This window comes from Phocoena sinus, chromosome 4 (assembly GCF_008692025.1).
Source record: "Phocoena sinus isolate mPhoSin1 chromosome 4, mPhoSin1.pri, whole genome shotgun sequence".
NCBI classification, from domain to species: Eukaryota; Metazoa; Chordata; class Mammalia; order Artiodactyla; family Phocoenidae; genus Phocoena; species Phocoena sinus.
The window spans coordinates 143664601-143685543 of record NC_045766.1 but is presented as its reverse complement, the minus strand read 5'-3'; the positions used below and the strand labels follow the sequence as shown (position 1 = coordinate 143685543).

Below are 20943 nucleotides of genomic sequence, written 5' to 3'. Positions count from 1 at the left end.
TTAACACCCTCACCCTCTGTTACCTTCCAGCTCTTCCCTCTCGCCTCCTCTCAGACCTGTTGAACGCCACCCCGAGAGCCCTGTGGAACAGCCTGTATAGAGGAGCTCTCTCTTTCCTTGGTTTTCGTTTTCTTTACCTCACTTATACGAGCTCTGTTTCAGTTATCTATTCCTCCCTGGATTTCCCGGGACAATTTCCTCGAGGGTAGGGTTTCTATCTTCTCTCCTGTAACCCCAGCACCTAAAGGTATTGGTCAAGTGAGGACGTAACTCAATGAAGAGCGCACCAGAAGCAAGCAGGAGAGTCCACTGATCCAACATGGGATCGGTCAGAACGGGTCTAATTCTCAGCTTCCCCACTCGCTGTGACTTTCGGCAGACCACCTAACCCTGTCGGCCGCAGTCCCTCAACCGTAGAACCGGACGAGACCCGGCAGGAAGCGGACACAGAAGCACATGCAGGAGTGCGAATCGGTGCCGCACGCCCCCCCCCCGCCCCCCACTCCGCCGGCGGCTCCCCCGGACCGGCCCCCCTGCCCGCACGCCCCGGCCCAGCCGGGGCTCCCCAGCCCCCGCCGCCATGTGCGCGGCGGACCGCCGGGCGCCCACCTGTCTCCCTCTGCGTCTTCACGCTGATATACTGGCGCAGCTTCTTCACCGCCCGATCCCGGATGCCCTTCTCGTGGGACGCCAGGCGCTGAGCGAACTGGATCTCGGCCGGCTGCATGGCGGGGGCCATCGCACCCACTGGAGCATCCCCGGCCGCAGCCCGCCGCCGCCGAGCGCCAGCCGCCGTGCTGCCTGGGCCGCGACTGCGCAGAAAGCAGCGGGGCTGGCGGCGGCGCGCGGGTTGATGGCATCACAAAGGCGCCGGACGCCGCTCGCAACGCGTTCTCAGAGCAAGCGCGGCTGCCTGGGCAGGGGGCGGACCCCCGCAGCTCAGGTTCGCGTCGCGCCTGCCCGGTTCCGCAGTCTCTCGGTCGCCAAAGTTCAGGGCCGTTGACTGCGAGGTTAGCCGGCGTTGGGTGTTGGCCAGGAAGAGACGGATGGCCAGTGTTACGTCGTCTAGCATTTTTGCGCCCACTCCACGAAGTCCCCATCCGATCGGCAGCTGTTCCCCGGGATACGCGGCACCGAGTCTTTAATCGCATTGGACTCCTCGGGCCGCCTGGGCGGTGTGGAGGCGGGGGAGAGAGGCCGCCCTTGGGGATTTTGGCGGGATGTTGCGGCAGCTCTTTCTCCGGCCGCCCTAGCGGCGGCCGGGCTTCACCTCTCCGACCGGCGACCGCCAGTGCCCGTGTGCCTGCCGCGAGGATTGGGAGCGTGAGCTTGTGAGTCCGCCCGCGGGCCTGGAGGGCACGCACGCCGGGGACTCGGCGGTGTCGGCTCGCGGCCGGCTTCAGACAGACGAAGTCGTAGTCGTGCGGGAACCGGTACCTTTGAACGCACAGGCTGCGCCTTGTTTTGCGAACTCTGTGGGCGTGTAGGGGCAGGGCAATGGACTAGGTGATGTCTCCCAGTTCATGGCGGTCGTCTCAGTTACGAAGCAGCCGGCTGCACGAAGGCCCCCTACCGGGGCAGACCTCCCGAGCAGCCTGTGGTCGGAAAGCCTCGGCCTTTGCTCATGGAGCTTGGGCTGAGCGCGGGTGCCGGGCCAACAGCCGCTGGTCCCCTTGAACGCATCGCTCCTTGGTCTGACATACCCCACCAGACAGGAGAGGCCTGATTCGATTTATTTCGCAGGACACTTACACGTGGGTCTCACTGTTCTTTTACTTTGCAGTTAACAAGTTTGCAATCCCGGCTAAGCCAGAGGAACCAACGCGGGATCTTGCCGACCGAGCACCCGGGTTTCCCGCCGAGAACGCTGCCCAATCTCTGCGAGGCCTAAGCCTCGCGGTTCTGCGTGCCCGACTCTCGGCGTGGACGCGTTCCCGCGCTTTCTGACGTGACGGTCAGAGGGCGCGCCGCCGCGCAGGCGCACTGAGCCGAGGCTGCGGCGGCCATGGGGGAGGCGGGCGGCGCTGAGGAGACCTGCCGGGTCAGTGTGGGCGCCGGGTCGCCCGCCTTCCGCGGGCCTGGGCTGTGGCGCCCTCCGCTCCCCCACGCTGAGCCGCACCGCAGCCCGCCTCGGCCTTGCGCAGTGTGCCCGGGAGGGCCCAGGGCGTCGTCTGCGGACAGCATGGCCTGGACCGGGGATGGGGGGCGGCGACCCCAGGCCCGGAAACCGCGCGTGCGGGTCTGGGAGGCTGAGCGGTGGGCGGTGGGCGTGCTCCTGTGCCTCCTGTGTCCCCGCCCGCGAGGCCCTGTCGCCGGGTCGGGCTTGTCCGGCCTCACGGTTGCCCGGCTGTCACAGCCGCCGCACGTGGTGGCGCCCGAGCGGGGGGTGGGGGTGGGGAGGGATGGACTTTGGAGCCGCATCCGGGTTCAGATCCTGCTGGTGTCCCCTGGTCCTGGGGTTCCTGAGAGTCACCTAGCCCGCCTGTGTCCCCGTTTCCCAGCGGGACAGCCTTGAGGGCTGTGGTGAACACGAAGCGCGCTGGCCAGCAAGGGGTTTGGCGCACCCAGAAGGAATCCAGTCAGATTCATTTTCCTTGTGATTAGCGTGGCGCTGGCGGAGCGTTAAGAAAAAGTTGCTGGCGTTTCCCTGGGCTTTCAGCAGTAGGGCCTCGTTTGCGCTTGGAAAAACTGGCTCGTCCCTTGAAGGCTGGGGCTTCACCGCTCTAGCTGTAATGTACATAGTGGAGGGCACGTTAGGTGAAGACGTGCTTTTGACACAGTTGTGAACCCAGGAGGTGTTAAAGAGAAGGAGGCAAGCTCACTTGGGCTGCCGGTTTTAGTCGTCTGAGGACAAGTGTAGTCATCTTAAGGTGTGCTTGTTCTTTTAGCATATGGGAACCAAAGAAGAATTTGTTAAAGTCAGAAAGAAGGACCTGGAACGACTGACGACTGAAGTGATGCAAATACGGGACTTCTTACCCAGAATACTAAACGGGGAAGTGCTGGAAAGCTTCCAGAAATTAAAGACTGTAGAAAAAAGTGAGTGTTACTTCATCTGTAGCAGTGTCTGATGGTGACAGCAGTTTGTTTCAGCAGGTTTGCCTTCCGTAGCTGTGAAGTGACTATAAATAAACTTTAAGGTACTGTTACGGTCTTTGTAATTACGTTTGGGAGAGTCTGATAAGGCACAAGGGAGGGAGGCGCCCACGATGAGCGACTTGGCTGTGTGCAAATTTGTGTTGGAGGAAAGGGCTGCCAACTTTCTGAGTATCTGCTACCAGCTCTCCTTTCTCTCCCTTTCATCTTTGGCGGAAAAATTTTATGCTTTATCATTTAAAAGCTCTGTTCCAAAACGTAAGTCTTTTTTGTGTCACTTAAGGATCTTGCCGTGCAGCAACCTTGCAGGGGGTCAGATGTGTCTACAGAGATACTTCTGTCGATGGAGGAACGGGTCAGCTTTGGCCCTGATTTAAGTTGCTAGGACTCGTGCACTCAGATTCTGAGATTTGAGCTCAGCCATTGTGTCAGGTATCAGTCTGGGAGCCCAGCTGAAGCTCTTGGAGCTGTTTCGGATCGATTCAGCACTTGCCTGACTGAGGCCGAGTTACTATCAAATCAGCCTCCAGGGGTTAAGGCTAACTTACCGCTGTGTTTGGTTGTTTGCCATCACTGCCTAGCCTCTAGAAGAGGTGTATCAGGGAGGCCCAGGTCATGTCTTTAGCGCTAGTCCAGGCGAGAAGGTATCTGGACTCAACAGTTCACGTTTCTGGTGTGTGGAAAAGTATCTGGTCAAGGGGGCAGCCACGTCCAGTTAGAGGGGAGAACGCTCATGGTTGCCATGGCTCCCTGCCTGTTTATTCTCTCTTGGAATCCTCAGATCCGCTCTCGGCCCTGTGGTGTGCCCTGCGAGGTGGGCTCCTGCAGGCTGCGTGCCTCTTGCCTCCTTGCTGGCTGCCAGGGGCGCTCACCGATAGAAGGCGTCAGCAGGCAGAAGGAGTGGGGTGTTTGCTCCCGCTTCCTCCACAGCTGTGACTCGCACCCGGGAGCCACCCGCAGCTCTCGCTGGGCTCCAGGAGCGCTGTCTCCCCCCCTCGTTCTTTCAGCTGGAGGGCTGCTGCTAGTCCCTGGGTGCCTTATCATCCCTTTTGGGTCTCTGACCCCTGCTGTCCCCCCTGTAAGTAGTCCTTTCCATAAAGGCCACACCAGGGTTCCCTTGTTTCCCGCTGGGACGCTGCCAGGTATGCCCCCTGGCACTGGTTACCATAGCTCCAGGTCGTTGTCTTCTTAATTTTCTTAGTCCTGCTCTCATGCTCATTTCGGGAAGGAAAGTGCCGATCGCAGCTGAGTATGTCAGCCTGCTGGGTAGTTGTATTTCTCACTGAAAATTAGTGAACTGGCATTCTGAAGAATACATCAGGGTCTTCTCATGAGTTGGTGAGCGCAAGTCAATTTTTGGAGATTAGTCCTCTGTCAAAATCAGGCTGGTGGTTACAAAAACGAGGCCCACAGATGAGTCCGTGGCGACTTGATCAGAGTTAGGCTTTAGGAGATCTTGCCTCACAGCCCTTGGTCTTCCCCGGCCACACCATCACCTCTTTTCCGTTGATGTTCTCGGTGTGCTTTGCTGAGTCAGCCTTCTTTGCAGCAGCATTTCAGCTCGTGGAGGTGCTCGAGGCTCAGGCCTAGGCCCCCTTCTCTCCTCACTCCGTGGCCTCTCCGTGGGCAGTCTCTGCACACACATAGCTTTAGTTGCCATCTTGATACCAGTGTCTCATAGGTTTTTATCTAGCCTGACTTTTCCAGGCTCAGGGCCCTGTATCTAACTCCTACTTGGCATTTCTTCTCGCTTGTTTCACATTCATTTCAAATTCTAAGTGTTTGGGGCTTCCCTAGTGACACAGTCGTTGAGAGTCCGCCTGCCGATGCAGGGGTCGCGGGTTCGTGCCCCGGTCCGGGAAGATCCCACATGTCGCGGAGCGGCTGGGCCCGTGAGCCATGGCCGCTGAGCCTGCGCGTCCGGAGCCTGTGCTCCGCAACGGGAGAGGCCACGACAGTGAGAGGCCCGCGTACCGCAAAAAAAAAAAAAAAAAAAAAAAAAATTCTAAGTGTTTGTCTTAGTGTAATCAGCCTGCAGCCATCAGGAAGGACCTGTGTTCTGACAAGGGCAGATTATTGGCTCGTTGCAGTGAGGGAGACCACACACCAGAGGGACTGTGGGCATTTTGCCAACAAAGGAAAGGACAGAGTTGCCGTAGGATTTGAGGCAGGGCCGAGTTTAGGTGGAGTGCACATGGAGCTGTGATTTCATGGGCTCCAAGCAGAGTAGGTCTGTGTGTGAAGGGGTCAGCATCAGGTCTCACTGCAGTGGCCCCAGGTCCTGCTTCGTTGAAAACTACAAAATTTAGGTAGATGGTGGCACATCAGGTCTAGAAATCCTTTATTTGAAGCTCTGCAGCTAGCTGGCTATCAAGGCTCTGCTCTGTGTCACAGTGACTGCAACCCTGCAGGCGAGAGTGGATGTCTCCTCCTCCTTACTAGTGTGATTCCAAACAGCACAATTTCTGATAGTCTAGGATTTTAAAGAGTAAACTTTCCCTGAAGAAGAAATCAGTAGCCACTGAAAGAAGGGTTCATCATGACCCTTTACTCTTGCAGTGTGTCCTTGGGGGAAATGCTGTTTCCTGTTAACCTGGCAGCCAGCTTTCTGTGTCTGTTATCCCAGCCTAGCAAATTGCAGGACAGATTTTCGCTTTCTCAGAGCAGGCTAATTTTACTTTCTCACGTCTGACTCATGCTATCCTGCCCCTACCCCACTGGACACCAGGCTTTCCCAGCCTCCCCAGGGCACCACCATCCAGACAGAGACCTGGGATCCTCCTTGTTGCCCACCTCTCCTCTCACTGTTCTCTCCCCTTCCAGCCCCGGCCTGTCTCCCCGTAAGTCCTGTACGTTTCCCCTCATCGATGCATCCAGAATTCATCAGCCACCTCCATCACCACTGCCTCCACCGAGTCCAGGCCCCGTCATTGGGCCTGAATCTCTGCTCCTGACAGCATTATCTCATTGCCACTTGCCAGTCCACTTTGTATACTGTAGCCTAGTTTTTAACAATTCAGTCTGATTATGTCATTCCCCTGCTTAAGTCAGTTTTCAGTGGCTTCTCTTTGCTCTTAGGATAAAGACCAAAAAACAAACAAAACCCTGGCCCCAACCCCCTACCACCCCAAACCTTAAAACTGTACCATGGCTTGAAAGGATTTGTGTTATTGGACTTAGCCTCCGGCCCAGACTCATTTCCTTATCTGACTGCCTAGACAAGATTTGTCTTCCTGTTGGCTGTTGTCATAGCATCCTGTACTTTTCCTTCAGACAGAATGGTTTTAGTCCCATCTTACAGTATAAATTGGTGGAAGGGCAGGGTCTCCCATTATATTCTCTGTGCCTGGCTGAGTATTTGGTCCTAAGGGACCACCCAGCCTCCCGTTCCTGCACGCTCTTTTTTTAAATTTGCAGTGGTATCTCGTGAGGCTAGTGTGTGCTGCAGGTCACCGGGTGTATAGGAAGGGAGGGTTGAAGTGGACCGCAGTGCTTGTGGTCGGCTTCACTGTGAACCTTGAACACAAGCTGGCCCTTGAAGACTTCTGCTTCTCTGGTCTGAGGCCTGGCCTAGAAGATGGCCTCCTAAGAGGCATCTTTCACTTAATTTTGGCTCCTGAATTCTTTTTTTTTCTTCTTTTGGCTGCACTGCACAGCTTGTGGGATCTTAGTTCCCAGACCAGGGATCGAACCTAGGCCCTTGGCAGTGAAAGTGTGGAGTCCTAACCACTGGGCCGCCAGGGAATTCCTTGGCTCTTACCACTCAGGTGACGTGAAAGAAAACAAAAATCACACCCCCCCTGCCCCTTTATCTCTTTGTGAGGACTAGGTCTGATGGCCCTTCCTCGGCCTTCCCGAGGGCCTGTCTTCCCAGAGGGATCACATGAGCCATCGCTTTGAAAATGGGTCCCTTAGAGTCAATCTAAGAATCACATGGTGACAGCAAGAGCTGTTTGACATGTGGGTTCATCCACCCTCTCACTGGCCTGTGGTCCAGGACAGTTCTTGGCTTTGACCAGTATCAGAGTTGCTGTGTGCCTCCCGTCTTAAGCAATGAGAAAGGGCAACGTAGGAGTGGATGCGGGCAGGGAGGAAGGAGAGGGAAGCCACACACCTGACTTTAGGGCAAGTTTCTTTAGGAGAATAGGTGTGGATCTTTGGATGGTTTGGATGGGCTCAGGCTGTACAAGCCAACCAGAGGGCTTAGTGTGATGGGTGTCAGGTCGTGAATGGGACTTAATTCTGCCTCTAGCACGGTAGCTTAGTTTCTTTTGGGAAACTGGGCAGTAGGTGGTGGAGTTCGGAATAATCCTACAAGGGTGTTGCCTGAGACTCTTTGGGGAATAGATGAGCATTGAGGGCAGAGGCGTGATTTATTAGAAGGGAAGTGGGGCGATGTTTTAGGCTAGGGTAAGGCATGTGTGAAAGTCACAGACGGGAGTGAGCAGGATTGTTCGTGGGTAAATCGGCTAGCTTCTCTGCTTGACACGTGGAGCAGAGATCAGGGTATAGCAGATGTCAGTAAATGTGAGCAGTTTAAGGAAGGCAGAATAACCACGGATTATTGTTTTAACTTTGAAAGCAGAGGCCGTTGGAAACTAGCACATGGAAATGACTTCAAAATAGTGATGAAAATGACATTTTCAGGGGAATGATTTTTGCATCTAAGTTAGGATAGGTTGAGGACTTGGTTGGAAGGTGAAGAAAAATTAACGGTAAAGTGCTCATCAAGGAAGGTCTGGACTTGACGTTAGAGTGTGGACTGTGGCTGCATGGATGGAGTGGACAGGACGTGAGAAGAAATGGTTGGTCTGGTTAGGCTCCGTAGGTGGGCGCAGAGCTCAGCGGGGGGGATACGGGGATGCAGGAGTGGTCTGTGCACTGCTGCTGTGGGCCGTCTCCGCTGTTTCCCTGTCTAGAACGAGGACAGCCGCGCTTGCCTCACTGGAGGCCTCAAGCGTTACAGTGAGCCCCCCTTTGGCACGTGCTTGGTAAGGCGGGGCTGGGGCGCCCTCCACGGAGAGGACGAGGACGTCCTCAGGGGGAGGGGCCCTGGACACTCGCGTAGTAAACGGGTCCCCGTGATGCTGCGGCGCCGCACAGCCCTCCTCGCGGCGGGTGTGGAGGGCCGATGCAGAGCTGTACTTTGGGGGGTGGGGTGGGGTCAGCACTCATAACTCCCGTGTTGTTCAGGGCTCAGCTGTACTCAGTAAAAGTCAGCTCACCCCCCTTTTCTGTCGTCCCTTCTGGTGCACGTTCTTCCAACAGTGAAGGAGGTATCACTACATCAGCGCATGGCACGAATTTGTTTTAAACTGGGAGAATCCTGCTTTTTTAAAAAAATAAAATTTTATATAGTATATGGTTGTTCAATATGTAAAATAAATGAATGTTGTATTTCCTGCATAATTATTTTAAAAATTCAGTTTTATAACGTTTACTTTTAAAATCAGTGGGTGCAATGAAGGTGTTTTTTTAGAATTTATTTATTTATTTTTGGCTGTGTTGGGTCTTGGTTGCTGCGCGCAGGCTTTCTCTAGTTGTGGCGAGCGGGGGCTACCCTTCATTGCGGTGCGCGGGCTTCTCATTATGGTGGCTTCTCTTGTTGCGGAGCACGGACTCTAGGCGTGCGGGCTTCAGTAGTTGTGGCACGTGGGCTCAGTAGTTGTGGCTCATGGGCTGTAGAGCACAGGCTCAGTAATTGTGGCACACGGGCTTAGTTGCTCCGCGGCATATGGGATCTTCCTGGACCAGGGCTCGAACCCGTGTCCCCTGCATTGGCAGACGGATTCTTAGCCACTGTGCCACCAGGGAAGTCCCCAATGAAGGTGTTTTGATGAAAACAAAAATTTAATGTGAGACATTTTGGAAGACGGTTGCAGTACCATCCTCAGTGTCCAGTTTCTATTTTTAATTGTGGTTGTTAAGTAGCAAGAAAAAGACAAATCCCAGAGATAAGGAATTGCAAATGAGAAATGTTTTAAACAGCTCACCTTGTAACATGAGGACAGTTTTCAATTAAACTGATCTTGAAGCTTGAAATCAGAGGGGTCAGATACTTTTGTTTCACAATTAAGCCACTAAGTCTAAGAATTTCTTGCGTTTCTTGGTTGGTAGGTGTTCATTTTGGAGAGAGATGATGGAAAAGCCACTCAGCCTGTTTAAATTTTCATTGTCTTATAGAAGACACTTTCCAAATGAATTGTGTTGCATTTGAGATGTTAAATGCTATAATTTAACAGCAACTTGCCACCTTAGTGGCAGTCTGTCAGATATTCACTCAGAGTCTCAGAGGCGTTGGAATTATTTAATTTTACGTGTTGACGCCGAACATAAGCTACAGTGTCGTTACTGACATTTTAAAATTTGCAACATTAGTTTTAACTTAAAAATTTTATTTGTTTAAATAAATATATTTAAACGTTAGTAGAGTGCATATCCGCAATGAATGCAAAGAAGTGCAGCCATGATATACTGGAGAGGCATTTGACTAGGTTTTTAGCAGAGAGAAAAAGTTACTTTGTGTAATTTGAAATCTGTACAGCAGCACCTTACCTCTGTGAGCATAGTCCAGTAGAACCTTCTGTGGTGATGAAGGTGTTGTATGATCTATGCTGTCTACGTCTGTTTTAGAAATAGCCACTAGCGGGCTTCCCTGGTGGCGCAGTGGTCGAGAGTCCGCCTGCCGATGCAGGGGACATGGGTTCGTGCCCCGGTCCGGGAAGATCCCACATGCCGCGGAGCGGCTGGGCCCGTGAGCCATGGCCGCTGAGCCTGCGTGTCCGGAGCCTGTGCTCCGCAACGGGAGAGGCCCCAAAAGTGAGAGGCCCGCGTACCGCAAAAAATAAATAAATAAAAATAGCCACTAGCCATCTGTGCCAACTGACCCAATGCCATTTATTGAAAGGGCAGTCTTTCCCTCCTGTGCTACAATGTCTTTTGTCATAGTAGCTAGTTTTATGTGGGTCTGATTCTCAATTCTTTATTAGCTCTGTTACTTATTTTAAAATTATTTTTAAATGCTAGTATTTATTAGTTTTTGTGTTGATTTTCTACCAGGTTGTTGTTTATTCTAGCTCCCTGATGAAACTCTCTTGTTGTCTATTTCTGGAACATATCAGTCACAGTTATTTCAGAGTCTGAGTCTGATAAATCCATTGTCTGGATCACCCGTTGATCTGCTTGTGTTGTCTGTTTTTCCTGTTGGTAGTTCTGGTAATTTTTTTTATTGATTAATGGATTTTAAAGAATGAAGTGTGTAGAGGCTCTGGATTTGATATTTTTCTCCAGCAAGGACTTTTTCCCCCGGCTTCTCTCAGTCAGTTAGAATGGAGTCAGAGTAGTTCACCTAAATCCAGTTAGGCATTGAGCTGGTTCACGGCTGGTTTCAGTCTTAGTTCGAGGTGGCCTGTGTCTAGTTCATTCTCCCTCTTAGGGTTTTAGCTCTTCAGGGGGGTCTAACTGAGAGCTTGAGTCATTTCCCAGAGTCCTTCCATCTAGGCGGACCCTGCCTGACCTTCAGTTCTTTTCTCTTTTTAAAATATTTATTTATTTATTTGGCTGCACCAGGTCTTAGCTGCAGTATGCGTGTGGGATCTAGTTCCCCGACCACGGATCAAACCCAGGCCCCCTGCACTGGGAGCGCAGAGTCTTACCCGCTGGAGCACCAGGGAAGTGCGCTGACCTTCCGTTCTGACCTCTCCAGCGCCATGAGGTTGATGACAGCTCCGCCTGGCCTCCTGGCCTCTCTCCACTCACCGCCCGCCCGCCTCCCTCTGCAGCCCCTCTGCGCTTTCCCTGTGCTTCCCTCTCCTCCAGGATCACGGCCTGCCCTAGGTCTCGGCTGCCTAGTGGCTCTGTACTCCGTGGCGAGATGCTCTGCTTAGCTCTGCTGCCTCTTTGCCTGTGCTGCTTTTGAATATGCAGGTGCCTTGGGGAAGAGTGGGCTGGGAAGTTGGGCTTGCTCACTTCAGTGCACCTCGCTCTTCTCTAGGTCTCGGCTCTCAAGGCCTACACGATTTGGTAACTCCCAGATACTTTGAAACAACTTTTTTCTGGTTTGTTCAAATTCTGCTTTCCTGCGTATTCGTGGGGGGGAAGATGGGTCTGCTGCATCACCGTGCTAGCTGGAAATGGTTCTTCCGTGTACGTTGTTACGAGTTTTACATTGTTAAAGATGTGGAGCCACACACATAGCACAGGCTGTGGAGATGTTCCAAATTAACGGAGACTAAAGACACATGACGGTTAAATGCAAAACCTGATCCTAGACTAGAAGCTGTACCTTGAAGGAAGAAAATGCTGTAAAGGGCAATTTTAGATCATTTGACAAAATTCTAGTGTCTGTGGTAGATTAGGTAAAGGTATGTTAATTTTTCTCAAGTTGACAACCGTGTATACTGGGTAACTAGGACATTATCCCTATGCTTGGAAAATGTTCACTGAAGTATTCAGAAGTAAAGGACCATGAGATATGTAACTTACTCTAAACTGGCTGAAAAAATGTACTGTGTGTATGCTTGTGTATGGTCCAAATGATGAGCAAACGTGGTGAAATGTTAACAGTATGTACGTGTGGGTAAAGGGTATGTGGGTATTCGTTGTATTATTCTTATTCATGCAGCATTTTGTAAGTTTGAAATTATTTCCAAATAAAACAGCGAAAAACATATTGTAAAATGGAAATACTAATTAAATGTTTACAGAACCATAAGCATCCCTGAGGCACTTGGGTTCTTAGCAGTGGGGTTTGAAAAGCACTGCACTACGTGATTTCTAAAGCATTTGTGGGGTGTTTTGAGATTAATTGCCCAAGAGTTTGATATTAATGAGAAGAGAGGAGGGGGCCTCTGTTTCAACTCAGAGAAGAATTATTCTGGCCCATAGAAATATGAGCTAGGGACTTCCCTGGCAGTCCAGTGGTTAGGACTCCGCGCTTTCGCTGCTGAGTGCCGAGGATGTGGGTTCGATCCCTGGTCGGGGAACTAAGATCCCACAAGCTGCGTGGTGCAGCCACCAAAAAGAAAAGAAAAAGAAGAAATATCAACTAGAGAGAGAACCATTAGAGAGTGAGTGCCAAGAAGATATTATTTGATTTGACCAAAGGTTTATTGTGGCCCATATGAGATAATAAATACCAGAGTGTATCAAGTCCAGCTCCTCGCAGGAAACAGAAGGGGTAAACAGAGCATATCATGAAGCGATGACAGACCAAGGTGGGCAGGGTTTGGGGAACCAGCACAAGGGAGGCGAAGGCCCAGAACCTGGAAGAGTGGGGCGCCGTGGCCTCCCAGCGAGCGGCCAGACTGGCAGGAGGGTGGGTGCTGGGCAGGACCATGCCTCAGCTCGGAGGAGGAAACCACTGCTGCTCGAACCTGGCAGGGGTAATGCAGTGGGTAAGTCGATGTCCCACCCTGCCCCCTGTCCTTGTTTCCTGTGGGGACCCACTGTCCAAATCCAGCAGGCAGGGGAGCCGGTCGCTGTGGAGGTTGGGTTCAACCTTTTACCTCTTGGGACAGAGCAGGTTGGAGAGTGGATCTGAAGGGCGCGTGGAGACTGTCCAGAATGCAGGGGACTGGGAAAGGAGAAGATGGACTGCTGTTTGGGGCTCAGTGGACTGAGGAGCAGAAAGGTAGCCAAGGTGGAGGGGTGGAGACATGTGTTGCTTGGACAGATCACTATCGACCACCCAGTTGTTAACATTGTATTTTATGCCAGTGAATGAAAAGCAGAAGTCCCTGACTCTTTGGTTTGGGAAGTTACTTTAACAGAATTCGTTTGAGTCCAGCAAGGTTGATCTTAGTTTTCTGCGCTAGAACGCAGTTGAAAGTCAGTCAGGTAGGTATTCACCGTATGCCTGGTATGTGTCAAGCTCTGCTAGGTGATGTGGGGGTATAAAAAGGATAGGATCAGATCCTTTTCCTTGATAATTCTCGGGCAGACTGAGGAGCTGCAACGTGGAGGTGTGAAAAGGTAGAGCCAAGTACATTGGCGGTGCCAGCACAGGACAGATTCCTATTAGTCACACGTTTCCTTCCTCTTAGGAAAGAGTGCTCCGGTGGCCTTTACGTTAGGAAAAGAAGCAGATTTTTGGCAGCGCAGGAAAAAAAATTTCTATTTCCATATTCTGGTTCCAACTCTCCTCCCCCACTCCTTTCGGTTTGTTTTAAAAATTTGACAGCTAATTAAAGTGTCGTTTGGCTGGAAATGCATTTAAACTCTTTAACTGAGGGGTTTTTTTGTGTTTAAATGAATCCCGGAATATTCTCATCTTTTCACTTTTTCAACTTACATTTTTTGACAGGCCGATTAAGTTAAAATGAGGTCTTTAGGGTGGGCCCTAATCCAGTATGACTGGTATCCTTCTTAAAAGAGGGAATTTGGACACAAGAGACAGAAGTACATGGAGGGAAGATAATGTGAAGAGACAGGGAGGAGGCCAGACAAAGGCAGAGGCAGGTTGGGGTTACACTGCTGCAAGCCCAGGGACGTCTGGGGCCACCAGAAGGTGGAAGAGACGGGGAAGGATCCTTCATCCGCAGATTTCAGAGGGAGCGTGTCCTTGCCAACAGCTTGATTTCAAACTGTAGCCTCCAGAATGATGAGAGAATACATTTCTGTTCTAAGCCACCCAGTTTGTGGTACTTTGTTATGGCAGATCTAGGAAACTAACATACCCTCCAAATCTCAGCTCATAGTAAAGATGGATTCCATCAGTAGCTAATTCTAAATTCTTTTCTAAACCTATTAGTGAGAAGAATGTAAAAGTTGATGGCTATTAAAAAGCCCTTAGTTTGGATTTGAGACTCTTTACTGAGCTATTTTGATTAAAAACATATTTTTTTCTTATTACATGAAATAGCTGATAATTTATTAAACATTACAATTAATAATGTATTATAAACATGCCAGGTGGTAAAGGGTAGGAGAAATCGATCCCTTTTTTTACAGTTTACATTTCTTTGGCTGGGTTTTAGTCACCCCGCTTTTCATTTATGGCTCTCTGTACCCTTCCTGTGGATAAGCTGACAGTCATTCTCATGTTGTTAAAGCTATCAAAAAAGGATTCTAAGTTTCAGAACTTAGAATGTTGAAATGACCTGTGATTTAGGTTGTTTCTATATACTGATAGTCTGTCTAGGCCACCCTTTTACTCAGTTAGATTTCTCCTTCATTCTGAATGCTAAAGCTTAGCAGTTGAAATACAGTCTAGGCTGGGTGGCAGCCTCTTCCTTGTTCTAATGCTGAGGCTGGGTAAGGTAATGTCTTGACCATGTATAATGTACTGCATATGTATTATTTCTGTCCCTGATTTTTAAAACAAATTGCAAAAGCAATATATCCTCTTGTAGAAGAATAAGACATACAATCAAAATAGCTGAGTTTTTTTCTTTATCCAAGGATTAGCTGGACTGTATGAAGAAGTGAAATTCATTTACATGACAAGTATTTATAAAGTGCCTGATCGGTGCCGTGTACTATTCTAGGCTCGTGAGATGCATCAGAACGCGTGAAGATCCCTGCCCTTGTGTTTCAGGCGGCAGGCATGCTGCCGTGTGGGCCAAGTTGAAAATGCAGGGAGGTGGCGGCAGTGCTCCCTTCTCGCCACAAGGCGGTGGCCTTGTACAGCACAAAGCCACCACCTGCCTCCTGGAGAGCCTGGGGTGGGTGGGTTGACACCCCTGATACTGCCTTTGAACTCTGGGGGGTAGAGTGGGATGGTTTAACCCCGTCCCTTTGTTATGTTAACTTACAGTGAGGTCATAAGCAGCTATATAGAGTGAGAGATTATGAAATTACCATAGTGAGTCTTTTGGGTGGTCATAATTAATTCCTACATATTTTTACACGTGAGCCATGTTATTTCCTGTCGTCTTTACCATGTTTGAGTAATATACAGTTTAGTAATAGAAGAAAAAAATTAAAAATTAACTGCAAAGAAAAAGTTTTATGCCACCAATGGTTTTATCTCAGTTTTTGTTCATTTTGTTTCTTTTTGTCTGTGACCGTTTGCAGTTCACATTTCATTCATAAGTTTAACATCGTTACAAAAGGCAGATATGTATTTTTCAGAGTATAGCACTTGATTGATATAGTTGGTTTCTTGGGTGGCCAGGATTAGTGGGACAAAATTAAGAATTCCAGTGAAAGTCATGTTGTGGCATAATACATCCCACCCCAGTTTCTAAGAAACCCGTTTTAAGAGAAGCTTTGCCAGCTGTTTCACAATCGTTAACTGAATATTTAGCTTTAGGTTTTAATCTCCCTTCTAGGGCAAAGGGTCTCTAGAAAATGTAGGCCTCCCTTTATTTTTCCAGAGCTTTTGGAATGCCTGCATTGTTCTTGGCACTGATCCCAGCCCCCCACCCCCACCGCCAGTGTCTCGTCTGGGCTTTCCTTGCTATCCCAGACCCCTAGGTCATAAAGCCACACCCCTTCTCTTTTGTCCGTTGGAGGAAGTGTCTGGGAGCCACTTCTCTAGGGTGGAGTGATGCTCCATTTTCCAGCATCGGCCCTATGAGGCCCTATGAGGCGCTCTCAGGGCAGTCTGCCTTGTACTGCCCTCCATTTTTCCCGCTAGTTTACATCCCTAGGGCTGGGCTCCGTTGTTTGCTCTGCTGGCTGTGTGTTGATCTCATTTTGTTGGTGGTGAGAGATGTAGCTGTTGCCCTGAAGCAGTCACTCTCAAACTCTGTTCCCAGGCCAGCTGTATCAACCTCACTGGGAACTTGTTAGAAATGCAGATCCTCAGGCCTACTTCAGAGGCAGAAACTGAGGATGGGGCCCGGCAGGCTGTGCTTGGACAAGTCTTCCAGGGGATTCTGATGCACAGTAAAGTTTGAGAATCACTGTCCCCAAGCAGCGCTACTTTAATTAAGAAGTTACACCAGTAGCTCTGAGCACAAGCCCGTGCTCAGATCTTGGTATATGTTAGCATGAAAACGGATGATATCTTGGTCCTTGAAGTCAAGGCACTTAAAACTTTAAAGCACCTGTTTCTTTGCTTTTTGAATGTCAGTATTTCTGTAGCATAATATTTTTTATTTAGAGTGGACAATACGGTTGATTTCAGAGTTATTAACACGGATGTCTTTGGGGATTTCTGTTGGCCCTTTGAGTCATCACCTGAACGAACGTGGTAGAGAGGGAGCGTTCCCTACCTCCCACTTTTCCCTGTGGCCACCTCTTGTCTCCATTGCCGCTGCTTTCACTTCTCCATTGACTGCGGCAGCAGCTGTTCCTGGGCAGTCAGTCTGCCCGTGGTGAGACGAGCTTTGTGAATCAGCCCGGCTGGCACCGTCTCCTCACTGAGCTGCCTTCTGCTTTTTATGGAGCAGATGCAAGTCTGTGCCATGAGACAGTCGGGCTGCTCAGCCCTGCCTTCAATCCTTTAAATAACACGCTTTCTTAAAACCTTGAGTGCAAGTCTGGCAGTAAAGTGAAGTCTCAGAAACAGAAAACAGAAAACAAAAAGGTGCTTTCTGCCATGGGCAAAAAACGGACAAAACCTTAAAAAGCAGGACTGTTAGAATATTGGTTATTCAAGGACTGGTTATGTGAATAATCCTACCTAAGAGATCAGGTTTTCCTAAGAGGAGATTAAGCAAAATGGATGCTCAGGAGAGATTAGTGATTTGAAATACTGAATATTCTTCTGTCTCTTCTAGATCTGGAAAGGAAAGAGCAAGAGTTAGAGCAACTGAGAATGGATTGTGAGCACTTCAAAGCCCGCCTGGAATCTGTGCAAGAGGACAGCGTGAGAGAGAAGAAGGTACGACGCCCACAGGGTCCCTGCGAAGTGCCAGCGCCGCGGCCGTGACCGCAAAGTGGCGCCGGCCACAGCCCAGCCCGGAGGCCTCAAGACGCTGCATTTTTACATGTCTTTATTCTGAACGGGCTGGAAAATAGTTGATCGTTTGGATTTTACAACCATTTAATGTGGGGGATTATTTACTTGGTGCCTTGATAGTCACTTACTGTTAATTCAGTGTTTAAAAGCCGGATCCAAGTTATTAAAACTCATAATAATCTTGAAAAAATCATGCATACAATGATTTATAATCAGAGATAGATATATTAAATAGAAGTATTTGTAATTAACTTCACACATCATTTCCTGATATTTTAGAAATAACCAATTATATTTCATTTTAATATTTGGGGAGACTAACAATATTTCTTGAAAATTATACATTTTTTTGCGTGGAATAAGTTATTTCCTTTTCTGTAAAACTAGAACTCTTCTGCCACTTCTGCTGAAATTCGGAGCTTGAATTTTTATGTTGGAATAGTAAAGGAGTAATAGTACTAGTGACAGAAGCCAGGATGTGTTGTTAACTGTGTGCTGGCAGGCGGTCAGCAGCTGTCCATGCATCTCACTTGTTTCTCCCAGCACAGCTGGATCAGCAGGTGCTGTTAACCTGCCGGAGTGAGAGGAGGCTGGTCCCAGGCCCCACTGCCGTGTGCTAAGCTTTGTGTCACACTACCTCCTTGTGTGGAGGAGTTCTGAAGGTTTGTGGCTGCAGTGGAGGTTTTCTAAAACCGATGGATTTTGTATGGCCTTTATTTTTCGCCCACGTATTTGTTAATTGTTTATTTATCAAGAAAAACTATTCCTTAACCCAGATATTCATAGTTCTTAGTTTCTTAGTTTAGGAACACAGGTAAGTGACAAACTGCCATGGAAATCAACCCAAAGACATTCTTTACATTCCAAAATCATTTTACACTCTGAGAGACAGTAGCTTTCCTCATCGCCTCAAAATCTTTTATGGAATCATTAATTCTGTAGAAATCTGCATATGCCTTCTTTCTTGGTTCAGCCACAGCAAACTTACAGAAAGCTGCAGCTCCCAGAGATACAGTGAATGCTCCAGCAATATGAAATTGCAGACACTTGGCCAGAAGGCCATTGCATCTGAGGTTTCATCAAAGAACTGGAAGCCACGGTTGTTTTTCTCCTTGAAAAAGATGGCTCAACTACATCTTTCCAGACGGATGGAGAAATGGACTGTATAGACTTTAATACTGAGCACGTAGAGAAGCACGTAGAGAAGACCAGGGAAAGAGTTTTAGTCTCAAAACTGAGTTAGATTGAGTGTCACACATTGAAAGCTCAGTCATTTCTGTTCAGATCACGATACACTAGGACGGACGCATGGTTAATTTGTCTGGACCTAAAAGTTTCATCGTCTGAAGGAAGTTGACCAGCAGGCGAGAAGGAATTTGATAAATGTGAACAGTGCAATCCATTGGTTCTGTACTCCTTAAAATACCAAGACGTCCTTGTTAAGGTTGAAGCCCAAATTGGGCAGAATCTTAGATTTCCTATATTTTAAATTGATAAGCATAGGAAAAAATGCATGTTTGGCTGGCATTTTAGATGTAATGCTTAAAAATAAGCCACTCAGGGAAGGTGCCAGAATAGAGGAGGGAATGGCTGTGGTAAAGTAGTGTCAGATCATCAGCATGTTATTGCCCAGACACTTTGACCTTAGTTCAAATGTGGGAATATTTTAGGTTAAACCATTACCTATTTCCAGTTAGGTCTCCTGCTTAATAGTCCCGCCAATTTAATACAGGTTGGAGCCCCTGCAAGTTTGCTGTGACAAGGCCCTGTCTCTGCCTGCTGTAGGGAACTGGCAGTTTCCTTTCCTGTGGCCTTTTCTGCCCAGGTCTGTACAGACCGTGAGGCTGGACTCTGGAAGCTTATCTTAGAGTTGAGGAACTAGGAAAGAATCCAGGGCTAGATACTAAATTACAGTATTTCTAGTAAGTACTTCAGTTGGGGTAAAAGTCATTAAGGAGAAAGCAGACATCACTGAATCCAGCATGTAAGGAAAGATCAGAAAACAAAGTGTGGACTCAAAATTGTAAAGGAGATGCTGGGTGAGAAGCAGCGCCTAACCTTCTAGAGGTTCGTCACTGGGACAAGAAAAGCTTCGTTCGTGCCCTCCGTTGAGGTGTTTCCTCAGTGACAGTCTAATGGGGTCAATTTGGGCCTGGTTGGGCCTTGTTGTGATCTAAGGGGTGGGCCGGGAGAGTCCTGGCAATAGCAGCCTTTGAACTCAAGGGAAGAAAGCACCAGTGAAGCTGTTGGAGGATGTCTGAATTATTATTTGAAGGACTGTGCTGCTACTGTAGGGTTAGCTGAGGCCTTCCACAACGTCTCTGCTGGCACAGCATTTAGTGCCTGGCCTGCTTCCCCGTGCGCGTGGACTTGTTTCAGACAACGGGCAGAGTCAGCGTTCTCTCTAAGGAGCCATGGTTCCCCGGCTTACCTATGGCTTCATCCTCTCTGTGTGTTTTCTTAGGGCAGCATCTTTCATAGTCAGTAAACTAACTTAAATATGGACTGCTATTTTTTCATTATCTATATTTTTAATTTGTTAGGAAAGAGTTGCTGCTTTTGTGATGATAAATGGGAAGTTGTTGCAAACGTTGTATATTATTTCAGGAAAGTTTTTAAAGAAAAAGTAACTGATAGGATGGTGCAGTTATTATAATCAGAAATGAACTACACGAAGATTTTAAAGGAATCTTGAAAATTTTGTGCTTGCTACCCTGTTATGTATGAGTATTCGCTTTAGGTAAATATATCAGAGTTTGATTATTGTTTCTTTTTAGAATACAGCTTTATTGAGGTGTATTTTGTATACCATAAAATTCAGCTGTTGTAAAAGCCTAGTTTGATAATTTTTAGTAGATTTATGCAGTTGTACAGCTGTCACCCGAACCAGTTTGTGTTTTAGTTAAGACAGTTTTTGAAATAATTATAGATTCACAGAAAGTGGCAGAAAGTCCAGGGAAGCCCAATACCCTTTACCCAGTTTCCTCCAGCGGTAAGTAGCTTTCACAGCTACAGTTTAGGGAAACCAGGAGACTGACATCGGTGCCATCCACAGTGCTTGTGCAGGTTTCACCAGTTTTACCTAGACTTGTTTGAAGTTCACCAGTTCTGCCTGCACTTGCTTATGTGTGCGAGCATAGTTCTGTGCAGTTTTATCACGTGTAGATTCATGAACTCACCTCTGCACTCAACGTACAGCACCGTTGCATCACCACAGAGACCCCGTCGCGCTACCCCGACGCGTATAAAATGTGAACTTAACGTTGAGGTTCATTATTTTCTTTTTCTTTTCTTTTTCTTTTTTCGCCTATGATTGTCCATGGTATTTTTGGTCTTTTAGATTTTAGCCATTTTAGTGGGTGTAATGGTATCTCATTGTGGTTTTAATTTGCGTTTTCCTCATGACTAATTTTCTTGAACATTTTTTCGTGTGTTTATTATCCATTCATATATTTTCTTTGGTTAAATGTTTATTTAAATCTTTTGCCTTTTTTAAAAAAATTTTCTTTGTCTGAGTTGGGTCTTCGTTGCTGCGTGCGGGTTTTCTCTAGTTGCAGCGAGCGGGGGCTACTCATTGTGGTGGCTTGTTGCAAAGCACGGGCTCTAGGCGTGCGGGCTTCAGTAGTTGTGGTACACGGGCCTAGTTGCTCCGTGGCGTGTGGGATCTTCCCAGACCAGGGCTCAAACCTGTTTTCCCTGCATTGGCAGGCGGATTCTTAGCCACTGCGCCACCAGGGAAGTCCTGCCTATTTTTAATTTAATTTGTCTTATTTTTGAGTTGTAAGAGTTCTTTATATATTCTTCATACAAGTCTTTTTTTTAGATATAGAAATATTTTCTTTTAGTCCATGGCTTGTCTTTCTACCTTCTTACTCGTGTCTTTTGAAGAGTAAAAGTTTTAAATTTTGAGGAAGTTCAATTTATAATTTTTTTTTTTTTTGGCTGCACTGTGCTGCTTGCGGGATCTTAGTTCCCGGATGCTGGCGGTGAAAGCACTG

The 20943-nt window shown here is 48.5% G+C and overlaps 2 protein-coding genes across 10 annotated transcripts in view; one reads left to right on the top strand and one right to left on the bottom strand.

The window, feature by feature from the left end:
- The window catches only part of RRP1B (ribosomal RNA processing 1B), a 29985-nt gene extending 29158 nt beyond the window's left edge, over positions 1 to 827 (bottom strand). For 2 of the 3 annotated variants that reach the window (XR_004349612.1, XM_032629927.1), the window contains exon 1: positions 610 to 826. Coding sequence is in view for 1 of the 3 variants with exons in the window: in XM_032629927.1 (XP_032485818.1) it covers positions 610 to 739 (130 nt within the window). In the remaining 2 variants the exon portion in view is untranslated. Of the gene's footprint in view, positions 1 to 609 lie in introns of all 3 variants that reach the window. The other variant, XR_004349611.1, reaches the window with a different exon arrangement.
- Positions 828 to 888: 61 nt separating this feature from the next.
- The window catches only part of HSF2BP (heat shock transcription factor 2 binding protein), an 81784-nt gene continuing 61729 nt past the window's right edge, over positions 889 to 20943 (top strand). Inside the window, exons 1-4 of one of the 7 annotated variants that reach the window (XM_032629930.1) lie at positions 889 to 1331; positions 1784 to 2041; positions 2889 to 3039; positions 16764 to 16867. In XM_032629930.1, coding sequence (XP_032485821.1) covers positions 2006 to 2041; positions 2889 to 3039; positions 16764 to 16867 — 291 coding nt within the window. In that variant the 5' untranslated portion in view covers positions 889 to 1331; positions 1784 to 2005. Of the gene's footprint in view, positions 2042 to 2888; positions 3040 to 16763; positions 16868 to 20943 lie in introns of all 7 variants that reach the window. The other 6 variants (XM_032629931.1, XM_032629929.1, XM_032629934.1 and 3 more) reach the window with 6 other exon arrangements.